General features: G+C 44.4%; 1 protein-coding gene across 6 annotated transcripts in view; it reads left to right on the top strand.

The window, feature by feature from the left end:
* Mettl8 (methyltransferase 8, methylcytidine) overlaps nucleotides 1-14,748 on the top strand; it is a 100,323-nt gene extending 85,575 nt beyond the window's left edge. For 4 of the 6 annotated variants that reach the window (XM_052182672.1, XM_052182676.1, XM_052182673.1 and 1 more), the window contains 4 exons: nucleotides 908-1,047; nucleotides 7,559-7,665; nucleotides 8,174-8,239; nucleotides 13,845-14,748. In XM_052182672.1, the coding sequence (XP_052038632.1) occupies nucleotides 908-1,047; nucleotides 7,559-7,665; nucleotides 8,174-8,239; nucleotides 13,845-14,110 (579 nt within the window). In that variant the 3' untranslated portion in view covers nucleotides 14,111-14,748. Of the gene's footprint in view, nucleotides 1-907; nucleotides 1,048-7,558; nucleotides 7,666-8,173; nucleotides 8,240-8,987; nucleotides 10,103-13,844 lie in introns of those variants that run through there. The other 2 variants (XM_052182675.1, XM_052182677.1) reach the window with 1 other exon arrangement.
* Nucleotides 14,749-15,005: the final 257 nt, after the last annotated feature.

Below are 15,005 nucleotides of genomic sequence, written 5' to 3'. Positions count from 1 at the left end.
CCTGCTCGCAGGATGGGTCCCTGGAGCTCACGGCCAGCCAGCCAGCCTCTTAAAGAAGCCCCAGACCAGAGAGAGACCCTGTCTCCAAACTAAGATGGATCGAACTTGAGGAAGGACAGCTGAGGTTGTTTTGTGGCCTCCATATGCATGTGACTACCTGCACACACACACACACAAGTATACAAGACATGGATTGTAGTGACATTGTGTGACCATCACTGTTACCTACTTCTAGATACGTAGTGGGAGATGTTCTGTACTTTGAGGAAAGTACACAGAGGAAGCAGAGAAGTGAGACCCCAGAGGGCCATCCTGGCTCCTCTCAGAGAACACAGACTACCCTCCTGTAGCACTGCCGGCCTAGCCAGAGTCTACACCACCCCGCTTCCACCCTGAAGGAGGGATTGTGAAGAGTGTTTGCTGTCTAGTCCAGGTGCTTTAGACTCAATTATTAGTCTTTATTTTTAGGGCAGCTTGAAATAAGTCAACAGAGCACTGAGCTAGAAGTGAAGCTTATTCAAGTTCGCAGCGGAACAATGCTTAGAAGAATTTTAATTTTGTATTGCATTTATTTATTTATAAAGTAAATGTGTGTGTATTTGTTTTGCATTTATTTGTATAAATACTACATTGTGGGGGTGGGGTAGATAGGCATGCCAGGAGCTCAATGTGGAGGACAATGTGGAGCGATCAGTTCTCTTCTTCCACCATGTGGGTCCCAAGCCATCTCACTAACCCAAGATCGGATTTTTTTAAAAAATCACCTTTCACTAAAAAAAAAAAAAAAAAAAAAAAAAAAAAAAAAAAAAAAGGCACAAAAAAAGAAAGAAAGAAAAGAAAGAAAAGGAGGAAAAACAACCCTCTGGAAGTCTGCTAACTCCTGCTTTTCCTTCCTCCGTCCCAACAGTCTCATGAGTCTTACAGCGAAGCCCACTGCTCCGCCTTTATTCATGACGTGTGTGACGATGGCTCAGCCTACCCTTTCCCGGACGGGCTCCTGGATGTCGTTCTCCTTGTCTTTGTGCTCTCTTCCATTCACCCTGACAGGTAAATGAAGACGGAAGGGCAAAGTGAACACTTAGGCTCCTTTATCAGTCCTGGAGTTTAGAACTATCAAAGCAAAAATGACAATCCCTGAATTTATTATTTAGTGAACTCCGCTATGTTTAACATGCAGCCGCTTAAATGCAGTTTTCTCCTTTCTTCACACCTTAAGAAAGAAACTGGTCAAATGCTTCATTAGCAAGCTTTCTGTCACTGTCAGGATGAAGTGAGCACATTCTAGCAAGACACATACCTATTAAAAGTGACAGCGCTTCAAGGAAATTACAGATGCAGAACAGCCTAATAGACTCCCAGGAGAGAGATTGTACTTAGTGATCAGAAACAAACATCTTTGATTTAGCATCTTCTCGAGTGTTTGGGGAGAGGTGGGCTGCAGCCTGTGTGGTTCACTCAGTCCAGTGAGAGGCTTGTGTTTCAAAGAAGCCTGCACAGAAATCATGGCTCTACTGAGTGATTTCAGATTGTCACCAATGACAATCCCTTTAGGATCTAAAGGGTCAAGAGCCATGATGTGTGTGTGTGTGTGTGTGTGTGTCTATGTCTATGTATGTGAGTATGTGTGTATATGTATGTGAGTGTATGTTTCTGTGTATTAGTGAGTATATCTGCATATTTGTGTGTATATGTAAGTGTGAGTCTTTGTATGTGTATATGTATGTGAGTATATGTATGTACATGTGTATGAATGTGTTTGTGTATATGAGTGAGTATATCTACTTGTGTGTGTGAGTCTGTGTATGTATATGTATGTGAGTATGTGTGTATATGTGTTTGTGTGCGTGTGTGAGTATATGTGTGTGTGCATGTGAATGTGCATGTGTGTGTGTGTGTCCTGTTGGGCATTAGCCTTAAGAACTTGTGTTGGGCGGGCAGTAGTGGCGCACGCCCGTAATCCCAGCACTCTGGAAGGCAGAGGCAGGTGGATTTCTGAGTTCGAGGCCAGCTTGGTCTACAGAGTGAGTTCCAGGACAGCCATGGCTATACCGAGAAAACCTGTCTGGAAAAAACCAAATCCAAAAAACCAAAGGAAAAAAAAAAAAGAAAGAAAAAGAAAAAAAAAGAACTTGTGTTGGATACATGCTCTTCTACTGAATATCCCTGCCATCCAAAGTGTGATACATGTGTTTACATGATACTGGTTTATGTTTTTGATTTTTTGAGACAGGGTCTCTCAGTGTAGCCTATGCTGACTTTGAACTCTCTATCCAGCTCAGGCAGACCTCAAACCCCGAGTGACCCTCCTTGCCTTAACCACGCCACTGCTGAAATTACAGTCATGTACCACCATACCCACCCAACAGGACTTGTGACTTTTATAAGATTTAACAGCCCCCAGGAAGAGGGTGCCGTTCTGCATAAGATTCCATTTGCTTGATAGTGTGATCCCTTCCCAGAGAAACGTGAGTCCTCTGTATTAGGTTGCTAAGACAGTCACTGGCTTCTTAGTTCCCATGCAAAGCGGAGCACTTTTCTACTTAGGGAGGTAAAATTTGATTCCAAAATTAATCCACAAAAAGTTGTATTTATTCTTCATGCATAGATTAGGTTCCATGAACCCACCCTCCCCTCTGTTTCCACAGTGTATTTCTTTTCTGATAATATGTTCATCTGTTGGCGCTGCTGCAGAATAGTCAGAATGTCACCTCTGTTTGCCTCCTTCTGTGAGTAGTTAAAAGATGAGTGTATGCAGTAAAGAGCAAGCGTTCCTATTTGGTACTTAAAGCAGAAAACACATAGATTCTAAATAAGACTGCAAAAAGACTAATTGAGATTGGTTCAACTAATATATTTTATCATAATTTGAATTGAATATTAATAAGAAGGGGACACAGATATCTTAGGATGCTTGCTCTTATTATGCAGTATTCACTCTGTTTATTACAAAATAAATTCAAATGCATCATGTCAGTACAACGTCTTTACCTGTATATGGAAATGAAGTAACAATCAGGTGAACGAGCTGGGAGTAGCTGCACTCTTGTGGTCCCGGCTACACACCGGATGGTTAAGGCGAAAGGGTCAGTCAGCTGATGGGGTAACACACAACACAGAGAGACCCCACCTTGAGACATTTTAACTAAATAAAAGTAAGGTGAATGAATGGAGAGACAGCAAACATAAAGAAATGGTTTAGCAGTGTCTTTAGGATCATTTAGGACTATGATTGTGAATGTGCATCCAAGAACATTCTAGAAAAGTAGTTCATTATCATCAGAAACAAAGAAATGGCAGTAATTCAGCTAGATCCTGAGTCTGAGGGCAGCAGCTTAAGTGGAAGCATTTCCTAGGAGATTTCAGGAGACCATAACTGTGTTTCTAATCATTGACATAAAAGGAAATATAAGATACATACTGTGGGCAGTCAGTGAATCCTGGGGGACTTTTATTCTTTGTGTTCTATTTTTATCCTTTGTCCCTTCCTCTTCCTCTCTCCAGGGGCAGGTAAGGACAGGAATCAGCTGAAATACACAAAGTAAGGAAGGGGCTGGGCGACCCAGCACTTGGATGAGACAGGCGGATCTCTGTGAGTTCCAGGCCTGTTGTGGTAAATATTATTTGAGGTTTCTACCCCACCTTAGATAATTTAGTTCCCAAATAAAAGACACAAAACCTTTATATTTATAATAAGCCGTAAAGCACTAGAGCTGGCCAGATATCAGCCATCTGCTATTCTGTCTACTTGCTGGTCAATAACCCTGAGATTATTGGGCCGTGTGCCTCCTGGGCCCATTCTACTCCAGCTGGCCAGCCCTCAGGGCCAGGCACTTACAGTCCACCTACCGCATAGCACCTTCTTCCTCTCCTGCCTCTCTCTCCTTTCTCCCTCCTCATGGTCCCTGCCTCAGACCCCAAGTATGAGAGAACTGAAGCCCCGCCTACCTCTCTTCTGTCCAGCTTCAGGCTGTGGGGCATCTTCATTAGCCAATCAGGGATAACTTGGGGTGGGTGTGGGGCGACGTTAATACAACAAAAGCTGGTATGTGTGAGAATCTGCTCATCCGGAGCAACCAGATTTGGGGGTACAAGGGATCCTGAACTATACAAGATGGAGAAGGGGTCTGAACACTAGCCTGCGTTCACGGTTCGCTGCTTTCTGACTGGAGGAAGTGTGACCAGCTGATTCAAGCTCCCGCCGTGGTTAGTCTGTAACTGAGCTGGGAGCCAAAATGAACTGTCTTGAGTTGCTCCTGTCAGAGTATGTTATCCCAGCAACAGGAAAAGCAACTGAGACAGGGGCTTTGTCCCATTCCTGTCTCACCGACTTTATTCCCAGCCTGGTCCCGCCGTGATTCCCAGGAGCCCGAGTGCAGATGATTGACAGGAGAAGCAGCTCCCACTCTCCTACCCACACAGTAACGTTAGGGCGAGGATTGCCGCAGTGGCTGCATAGCGACATGCCGGGTTTTTTTTTTTTTTTCTAAATTTTAATTTTATCTTTATTTTACTAATAACTCCAGAGATTTTGCTCTGTACATAATAAATTTATCTTGAAATTGTACTTTTTTAAGGTTTAGATTTTTTAAATTTATTTTTATTTTATATGCACTGACGTTTTGCCTGCATGTATGTCTGTGTGACAGTCTTGGGTCCCCTGACTGGAGTTTCAGGCAGGTGTGACCTGCCATATAGGTGCTGGGAACTGAAGCCAGGTCTTCTAAAGAGCAGCCAGGCTCTTACACATTGAACCCGTCTCTCCAGACCCCAGATTTTTTTTCCCATTGATGTAAGCACAACATGAAAAGTGGCCTGAAATGAACAAAGAACAACATTTCCCTTCGTGTGTTTATGCTCCTTACTTTTTTTCTTGTGCTATGAATAAAACTCAGGGCCTCACACACGCTAGGCCAGTATCCTCACACGGGGCATCCTCGCACGGGGCGTCCTCGCACGGGGCGTCCTCGCACGGGGCGTCCTCGCACGGGGCGTCCTGGCACGGGGCATCCTCACATGGGGCTTGGTACCACGGGTGCCCCAGCTTGTAGTCTAGGTTTTAAAAACCTTTCACCCAAACACACCGTCTCTTTCTGTCATATTTCTTATCTGTTTAGATTTATTTTCTCCCTATCTGCTTTCTTAGTGACATGACAGAAGCTGGATTTCACCCCACTAGTCCACTAAATGTAGCTTTTTAGGATTTTTAAATTGTATGTGTGATGTGTGTGTGTGTATTATATGTATGTGAATGTGTGTATGTATATGCATGTTTGTGTATGTGTATGCGTGTGTGACTGTGTATGTATGTGTATGTGTGTGTATGTGATGTGTGTGTATACTATATGTGTGCATGTGTGTATGTGTATGTGTGACTATGTGCATGTGTGACTGTGTATATGTATGTATGTGTATGTGCGTGTATGTGATATGTGTGTATACTATATGTGTGCATGTGTGTATGTGTATGTGTGACTACGTGCATGTGTGACTGTGTATATGTGTGTGTGTGATGTGTATGTGCTCCTGTGTGTCCCAAGCATGTATGTGGCAGCCAGATGACTACCTTGTGGCGTTGATTCCTTCCCTTCACCCTCACATGGGTCCCTCTCAAGTTGCAGGCTTTCCTGGCTTTCTACCCACTGAGCCACCTTGGCGGCCATGGATGTTGTCATCATTGAAAGGAACGAATAAATTATCTGAGCTAATCTCCTCACCTTTTCAAAATAAGAGCACCTCAGCAACTCTAAGTGGTTAGATAAAGCAGAAGCAGGGCTATGTGTGGCTTATGCGTGTAACACTAGCGCTCAGGAGGCTGAGGCAGGATGACTGCTGCGAGTTCAAGGCCAGCCTGGGCTATATAATGAGCTCCAGAGCACCCAGGGCTGCAGTGTGAAGTCCTGTCCTAAAAGCCAGGACTGCCTGGCTTACCCCTTCCCTCCCACAGCAGTCAGTGGCAAAAGTTCGGGATGCTGGTGGCTGCTCCCTGTTGGCTCCAAGTCCCCTCCAGTGGAGCTCTGTGGGGAGCTAAAGCCTGTCACTCAGCAGAGACCTCCATCCTTTCAGTCCCTGGCCCAGAAAACAAAGGCCATGGACACAGAACCCAAAATACTAAGTCACAGTCTATTTTTTAGAGGTCATATTTGATTGCATGCTACATAAGCAGAATGGGCAATTAGCAAGAAGGAAGCAAGAGCTTCTTGGTGTTGAGCTGCGAATGGAGATGTGACTACAGTCGAAACAGGCCAAGAATAAGGAAAAAATAAGTCTTTCTTGAGAGAAAACCATGAATACAAAAGCACAGGACACAGAGCCCAGCACGCCATAGTGTTTGGTTGGAAGAGATGCTGTTGGTTAGAAAGCGGTAGAGACGTCATTGGAAGGGTTCACGCTAAGAACCCCATAAGAATTAAACCCTTGCCCTCTGGGTTAAAATCTTGGCATTGTTTTGACAACTGTGTGATTTGACCAGACCATTGTTTGAAGTCAAATAACTCATTGGTAATATCCAAGAAAAATTACCAAGGATAATGTAGTATGTTATTAGAAAGAGATTCTGTTTCTGGGCTTGGGGAGGTAATTGTTTGTCCCAAGGACCTGCCAATGGGAAAATGAGAAAAGAGCAAAAGGGGAGAAGTAGGAAGACAAAAAGAGATTTGAGCACATGGACAGGATAGAAAGAAGGAAATGAATCCCCATCTGGAGAGGCTCAGGGGACCTTTCATCTTGCTAAGGACGTCAGGGGTGGAAGGGGTGGCCCAGAGGTAAAGCACTTACAGTGCGCACCTGAGGACCCCAGGTCAGATTCCTAGAACCCAGGTCCAAACGCCAAGCAGGCATGGATACTACCTGTACTCCTGGCCTTCAGGGGGCAGAGACAGGGTCTGGGATCAAGGTGGCTAATTAGACTAGCCAGAATCTGGGTTCTAGGAGAGACCCTGCCTGATGTCAAGTTTGGGCTTCTGTGTCCATGTGGACATGCATGTACAATCATGGAAAAAAAGGAAGGAAGGCAGGCAGGAGATGAACTAACATGGAAGAAAGATGATCTGTTTAGCTATATAAATTTTGGGTGGTTCAAACATACTTTTTTATTTTATTTTACAGAAAAAAAGAGTTCCTTTACCTTTGTCCCCTACCTTATTTAATGGCAGAAGCATAAACAGAGGGGTGGGTGAGTTGTCTGGTTGGTTGGAAACAGGGTTGCACTATAGCCTTGGCTGGTCTTGAACCTTTGATCCTCCTGTTGTAGCCCCAGAATCTGGGATCACAGTATGCACCACTGTACCAGGTTTGTGGTTTGTGGTTCAGGTTTGACATGAGACATCAAGCTCTGATGTTCCCTGCTGAGTTCAGTTCTGGAAACACTTAGACTTATGAATTTGGTTCCTTTAATGTAAAATGTGTGTGTGTGTGTGTGTGTGTGTGTGTGTGTGTGTGTGTGTGTTACTTCTTACATGTATGGTGCCTTTGGCTTGTTGATATCTAACCTTGTCTCTGAGAAGGTTGACCCTAGCATATGAGACATTTCCACATAGGCTATCTTACTTTGCTTTCAAAGGATGCAAGCTGTTGTCCACCGACTGTCCAGGCTGCTGAAGCCCGGAGGGATGCTATTGTTCCGGGATCATGGAAGATACGATAATGCTCAGCTTCGGTTTAAGAAAGGTAAGAAGCTGGAGAGGTGGCTCAGTGGTTAGGGTGTGTGCTGTGACTGAAGAAGGGGATTTGGTTCCCAGCACCCACATCAGGCAGCTCACAAGCACCTCTGGCTCCAGCTCCAGGAGATCTAATACCCTTTTCTGGCCTCCTCAGACACCCACACATATGTGCATACACCTACATAAGACACACATACATAATTTAAAATAATTAATAATTAATACAATTATTATTTAATATTAACATATATTACAGAATTTTAAATATATATAATTTTAAATTGTTTAAAAGGTAATAGTATGCCAGGTGGTGCACACCTTTAAATCTCAGCTCTAAGAAGACATTGGCTTTCTGAGTTCAGGCTAGCCTGGTCTATAGAAAGAGTTCCAGGACAACCAAGGCCACATAGAGAAGTGCTGTCTTGAAAAACAACAAACAAAACAAAATCATGTAAAAATGTTTGGGTTTATATTGTCTTTTAATGGAATATCAAGTTCTTCTCTTTCTATTTTAGGGCGCTGTTTATCTGAAAATTTTTATGTCCGAGGAGATGGTACCAGAGCCTATTTCTTTACCAAAGGTATGCTGATCTATCTAGCTTAGGGGAAGCGGTGAGCTATGCAAACTCTCAAGCATCTGTTGGCAGGGTCACACTCAAAAGCTGGGAGCACGGGGCCTTGGTGCTGGTTAAACACACAAGTCTTCATGCCCTGGTACTTAAGATAGTTCCACACAGAAGCCTGCAATGGCCCTTTGCCTTTTAATATTTTTCCAGTTAAAACCTGTCTAGAAGAGTCAGTTGTTTCACTCTTCTACTGGAGTGAAGGTGCAGAGTGTAATTTGGGAGTTAGTGTTAACCCTGATCTGAAAGAAGCTGATAAACCACAGCCAGAGGAAAGAATTTTATTTGTGTAAGTCTATAGAAAATTACATCTCGGTAGTCAATTTCTTGTCTTTAGCAAGTACTTATGACAACACGGGGTCCGTGCATTCAGGGATTTCCCCAAATTTAATAGAGCCGTTTATAATATGTGATCTTGGGTCATTGTAAGCAAAGGCTCAGAAAGGAGGCACATTTCCAATATGGAAAGCTGTAGCCCCAGCCCAGCTCACAGCACCTCACCCTGGCCACGCTGACCCCTGTGGTCGGCCTGTCTGTACCTGCACTGTATGTGGGGATAAAAGGCGCACTTGGTTTTGTGGGTTTCCTTCACCCAGCTTTTTGGTATAAATGGCTTGGATGAGCAGTCCTCCATGGCGTCCCTCTGGGCCTTACCCCTCTCTCCCTACCATGTGCTGTATCACTGACTGCCACTCTCGCCTCAAAGGGGAAGTCCATCGTATGTTCTGCGGGGCTGGATTAAATGAAAAGCAAAATCTGGTCGACCATCGCTTGCAAGTCAATAGGAGAAAGCAAGTGCAAATGCACCGAGTATGGGTTCAAGGAAAGTTCCAGAAACCATTGCCCTGGACTCCACGGAGCGGAGATTAGCATTCACTCCATCCCGAGGCTGAACCACGTGTCATGTTAAAGTACGACACCGGGGCATGATGTCTTTTAAAGAGTTCTTTTCCGAAGACAGCAGAAGAGCGTCTGCAGCTCTGCCAGTCTGCTGTCAGTGTTCTCAGGACATCTTAAGAACACAGATGTGACTTGAAAGAGTGTCCCGTCCTCTGGGGTTTCAGAACTTGAAAAATATGTTTGGTTTTGTTTCATCTAACCATGTTCCCTTGAATTGTGTGACTTTGAATTAAAAGTTGATATTAGGCTTATAGTTTTGAGAAATGTAACCCAGCCATGTTTCAGAAGTGGAAAAATGATCTACTTTATTGTTGGGTGTGATAAAGCAGTCAAACTGCCCTCTGCTGTCAGCGGGATCAGAGTCACAGTGTGCCCTGTCCTTAGAGGGACTTGTAAGCCCAGGATGAAGGGTTCCTGCATTTTGTTTTGTTCTTATCTATTTTCTCTTAACCCCTGCCCCCCCCACACACACACACACTAGCATCTGAAACACAACTTTAGTTTCTCTTCCTTTCCAAAAAATGGGGAAGTGCGGCTCTTGTTAACATCACTTCTGGGCTATTCTTAGATATGCAAATCATCTCTGAGACTCTGTGTTGTGGTGGCTAGTTTTAATTGTCAACTTGACACAATCTAGAATCACCCAGGAAGAGTCTCAGATTGTCAGTTGTCTGTGAGAGGTTGTCTTGATTGTGTTAATTGAGGTGGGAAGACCTGTCTACTATGGGCGGTACTTTCCCTGGGGGCGGACCCTAAACCAAGTAAGCGTGGGAAAAGCTGAGCCCTGGCACACCTGTATTCATTCCCTCCTGGCTCTTGACTGTGGTGTTACCAGTTGCTTCAAGTTCCTGCCTCCTTGACTTCCTGCTGTAACTGGGTGGATGGTAACCTGGAGTCCTGGGGCAAAATAAACCTTTTCTTCCCTGAGTTGCTTTTATTGGATTTTTTTTTTTTTTTATGTGCGTGGGTTTTGACTGAATGTATGTCTGTGCACCATGTGCCCAGTACCTGCAGAGGCCATTGGTATCTCTGCCTGCAGAGCACATCGGATCCTAACCTGAGTTTAGGTGTTTGTGAGCCTGTTTATGACAGACCTTTCCTGGGAGGAAGAAATATACACTTGTCTACTCACCCACAATAGGGAGTCCATGACAGAACAAATACGGATACCACCAAAGTTCAATTTAGTGAACCAATGAGTTTTATTGGGGTCATTTATAAGAATATGGGTGAGGGGTTGCTTACAGGAATAGAAATGACTCAAAGGCAGCTGTATCACCAAAGCCAACCCCAGCCTGGATGACAACTCACAAAAGCTGGCGACCAGGAGCACACTGCACAGCCTGCAGGCTGTTCAACAGGTTGGAGAGTGCCCTCCCCAAGTACCTCAGTCCTAAGCCCCTTCCAGGCAGCTCCGCTGCTCTCTGCTTCTTGGCAGCTTGGCTTTTCTGAAAGCAGTGTTTACTATTTATTCTCAAAAAGGAAGGACCTAGTGAATTTAGTCAGTTTTAGGGACTTCCTGAAGCTATTTTGAGTTATTTACTTTTTGTCCTAACTGTGGGAACTAGAATTTTTCAATCTGGAAGGAAACCACTATACAACAGAGGCGTCATGTGGGGTGTTCTTCTGGAACAGCAGCCAGTAATCTTGACCCCTGAGCCATTTCTCCAGCCTCACTCTCAGGGTGTTTTATCACTGCTAAACTAAGGCATTTATTCAACAAAATTCTCCTAACAACTTGAAATCTATTTGCTCCCTTGCTTCAGAAAGACAATATATTATTGGCTAGCTAATTGCTCGTTATAAAACACAACCCCCCCTTTTCTTCTCAACATAAGGGTTTCTCTGTGTAACCCTGGCTGTCATGGAATTTACTCTGTAGACCACGTTGGCCTCAAACTCAGAAATCCACCTGCCTCTGCCTCCCAAGTACTAGGATTAAAGGCATGTGATACCACTGCCTGGCAAAAACAGACTCCTTAAAACAAGTCTCCCGTTATGTAGTGTTTACTGAATGCTTTCATTATATGTTATCAAAGTTTGGGGTCACAGCTTGTGCCCCAAGTCAGATCTGGTTGCCCATCTTCCCTAAGCCAATTAAAAGAGCCAAATTAAAGTGGAAAATAGAAAAGGAGACTTATTCCATGTGACACACTGAGAAGAGGGACAGAGATCAAGGAATCCCCACCCCCAAGTCCAGTCTTTGGCATTCTGAAGGTTTAAATAGAGACCTGAGGATGTACAGTCAAAGCGGCCTTCTCAAGGTGTAGTAAACTCTAATATAAGCAAGAGCAGATGAGAAAAATCACTGGGAGGAAATGCATGGTCCTCTGAAAGCAGTGGTCTAAGAAAATATAGGTCCAAAAGTTTTTCCCTCCTTATTTGTTTGCTTGTTTGAAACAATCTAACTCATAGCCCAGGCTAGCCTTAGCACAGGGCAGTGAACCTGCTGCCCTGGCCATCAGTCCTGATTCATAGTTCAGACTAGCCTCAGCATAGGGCAGCAATCCTGCATCCCTGGCCTCCATGGTGCTCAGATTTCCAGGTGTGAGACATTTTAATAAAATCTCACTTAGACTGTTTGGGGCTGTGGGTTTGTAACACTGTAGAATTAGAGATATTCCAAAGAGATGCTGGTGTCTCTCAGTCTCACTGTCAGACTGTTGAAACAGTGGACCCCCAAAGAAGTGGAACACTCCCCAGGAATCTCGTTCTGGGAGATGGAAGGGGTAGCAGCCAGAGGGGAATTTGTCTCCCAGAGAGAGATTCCACACAGTTCTAACAACTCCAGATCACCCTACAGGACAAGACTTCAGCCAAGGGAATGTCACTTTGGCTCCACACACCGATGGCACCGCTCAGACATGCCTATCCTTGGCCCTCTAAACTTTAATCTCATTCTTGAAGATTTAGACCAACGTGGGGTTTCTCTGGGTCTCTGTCCCTTTTCCAGTGTGACCACACTAAGTGAGTCTTTTCTGTTTTTCATTTCAGTTTGGTGCTTTGCTGTTTGTTTTGTTGAGACGGGGTTATACTCTAGCTCTGCCTGACCTGGAACTTGCTTCATAGATCAAGCTGGCCTTGAACTCACAGAGATCTACCTTCCTCTGCCTCTCTAGTGATGAAACGAAAGGTGTGTGCCACCACACCTAGCAAGTTTGCCGCTTTTGATTGACTTATAGAGGACAATGGCTAGACCTGATCTAGGGCACAATTTGTAACCCCATAGTTTGATAACAGGTTGACCTTGGGGCCTGTTGGGGCAGAACAGCTTAACATGGTATTTTCAGAGCTGATGGAGTCAGACAAAGGACCTGACTGTCTTTAGGAAAATCATTCAATTCTTACTTCATGGTCACAGCACACAGGGCAGGTGGCAGGAGTTACTCCTGTATGGAGAGAAGAGCAGTGTTTGTGTGTGTGTGTGGAGGGGGGAGAATGGGGTGGGATCAGCCTTCTGGGAGGAGGAGGGCTCAGACTAGTCCTTGACTATTCTCAAAGTATTCAAACTAGATCAGTCTGTATATATTAATGAGGGGATGAGGTAGAGAGCTGGGACAAGTCAGCTTGTAAACAGAGTAGAGCCCTGAGGATGGGACTTCTAGTCTCTGAACTAGGGCCATCCAAGTTGGTTGGTTTCTTTTGGTTCATTCCAGCCATGGTGTTTTACAAACAGATCTAGAGTGGTTTGTTGAAGACTTGTCTATGATATATAAAATGGAGTGAGGTCTGCTCAGCGATGAGGAAAACCACAGGCCCTTTTAGAATAAATTTGCCTTTGGTGGCAAGTCCGCAGAAATACAGCTGTCACGGTTTCTATTTAAATATGCACACATCAGTAAATGGAAGAGTCAGAATTTGCCCAAGACTCTTAACTCACTTGTATTTCATAATTAAAGTCTACATTTAAAAGCCAAGACAGTCATGAAAGTATTATATACAACAGGGCAGTTTAGATAAGTTAAATGTTGCTATGGGAACCCCAACAGATCTTCTCATGTCTCCATTTAAAAACCATGGCCCAAGGTGGTTTTAAAAAACAACAGAAGGTAAAATTATTCTCACATTCTCACACATGTAAATTGTACTGTCTCTCTCAGTTCTAAATAGCAGATTCAAGCCAGCCTCTTGACTGGCACAGTAAAATTCAGCTTCATATCTTTCTATAATGTATTACAGCATGTGAGTTAACCTTTAAAAGCTTCAAAAATACATCAACCAAATTTGGACTCTGAGACACAAACTGGGCTGCCTTGGGCTCTCTCCAGCACCAGTCTCCTAATCCTTGAACATCCCCACAGTAGCCCCCCCCCAGATCCCACTCCCCCCACCACACCCCATCTTCTGTCTGATCTGTCTTTTTTCCCCCACTTAGTCTACCTGTGTCAGCCTTCTTTTTTCAGGTCTGCTGCCAGACAGAAATGTAGATTAAAGCAGAGAAAGCCAGGGGAAGGGCCATTTGGAATTTTGCCTGTAGATACTAAGAAATCGTGAGGTGTCACAAATATATCTGTTAGGGTATTAGCCTAAAATATCTGATAACTATGTGGGATTCTAACCCCACTCACATCCATAAAGCCAGACCGTGGTTAGCAGAAGCTGATATTTAAAGATCCTTTTTTCAAAGGGAGCAGAACTTCAGAGAGTCCATTTTCCCCAACAGAAAAAGGTGTGTTCCTTCGTCTGCCACATTGGTTAAAACTACGCTCTCTATTTTCACCAATTCTGAAAGTCTGCTTTGGAGTACTGTCTACCCGGAAACATCCTCCCGTGAAGCTCTGCTTGAGAAGGGGTTCCTGTTACACATCTCGCATTGTGCACTGGACCACTCAGCGGCCATTGACCTCTGTTGATGTACTTGTGGGAGTTCCGCACGCAACATCTCCAAACTGTGAACACATCCTGATTTCTACCACTAAGTACTTGTAAATCTTTGCACCACACGAGTTGGTATGTGAAATTAGCTACCTTCCAGGGGACAAAAGTCAGAGTCCCATGAGCTGTCTGCATCTTCTCATTCTCTCCCTGAACTGCCTAACCCTACCTCTGGTTTTCCAGCTCATGAAGGTCTGAAGCCTGAATAGATGACTTTGTTACCTAATTGGTTCTGATGTTTCTTATGCTCCTCACAGGAGCAGATGACTTCACATTTGCATCGCTAATAGCCCTCTTTCGGAGCCTCTGCCCCTCCTGCCTCCCGGTGTTAGTCATCAGTAGACTACACGTTAAGGGTACTTTCCGCTCTTGTGAAAGCACATTGTAAATTCCAAGCACTGAATATGTGGTGTTGTTATTAATAATAGCATCTTCAGCCTACAAGGCAGCGTGCACACAGCACTCAACACGTACTTTTTCAATGGTTTTTTGAGACACTGAGGGAAAAACAGAAACTGCTGTGGGAAAGGTATGACCTAGGAGTCTCCCGGGAGAAGAATAGGATCCAGGTCTCATTGAACCGCTTCACGCTCTCCATCCATCTCTGAGTGGTGATTTTGTATACAGAAGGTACTTCATTTGGTTCCCAAGAGCCTATGAATGAGCTGTTCCTGGGGCCATTTAACAGATGAGACTGAAATACTCAGTAACTTGCCCAGGATATTAAGGTATTAAGTGGCAGAGTCAGAATGTAGACCTGGAATTGCCTGACTCCAATGAATCCTGTTCATCTGTGGGCTTGCGGGCTGAAGACACTGAGGAAGAGAGCCTCTGAATCGGGTGCAGAACTGGTGGGCGCTTGGCTCAGAGGACCCTCAAGGGACCTGCTCACCGAAGATCCAGTCATTTGGTGAAAAAAAAAAAAGTAGGTCACACTTGTCTGGGTTAT

The sequence above is a fragment of the Apodemus sylvaticus genome, chromosome 5 (genome assembly GCF_947179515.1).
Source record: "Apodemus sylvaticus chromosome 5, mApoSyl1.1, whole genome shotgun sequence".
Taxonomy (NCBI): Eukaryota; Metazoa; Chordata; class Mammalia; order Rodentia; family Muridae; genus Apodemus; species Apodemus sylvaticus.
Note: the sequence above shows the minus strand (reverse complement) of the source record. Positions and strands in the feature narration are given on the sequence as shown.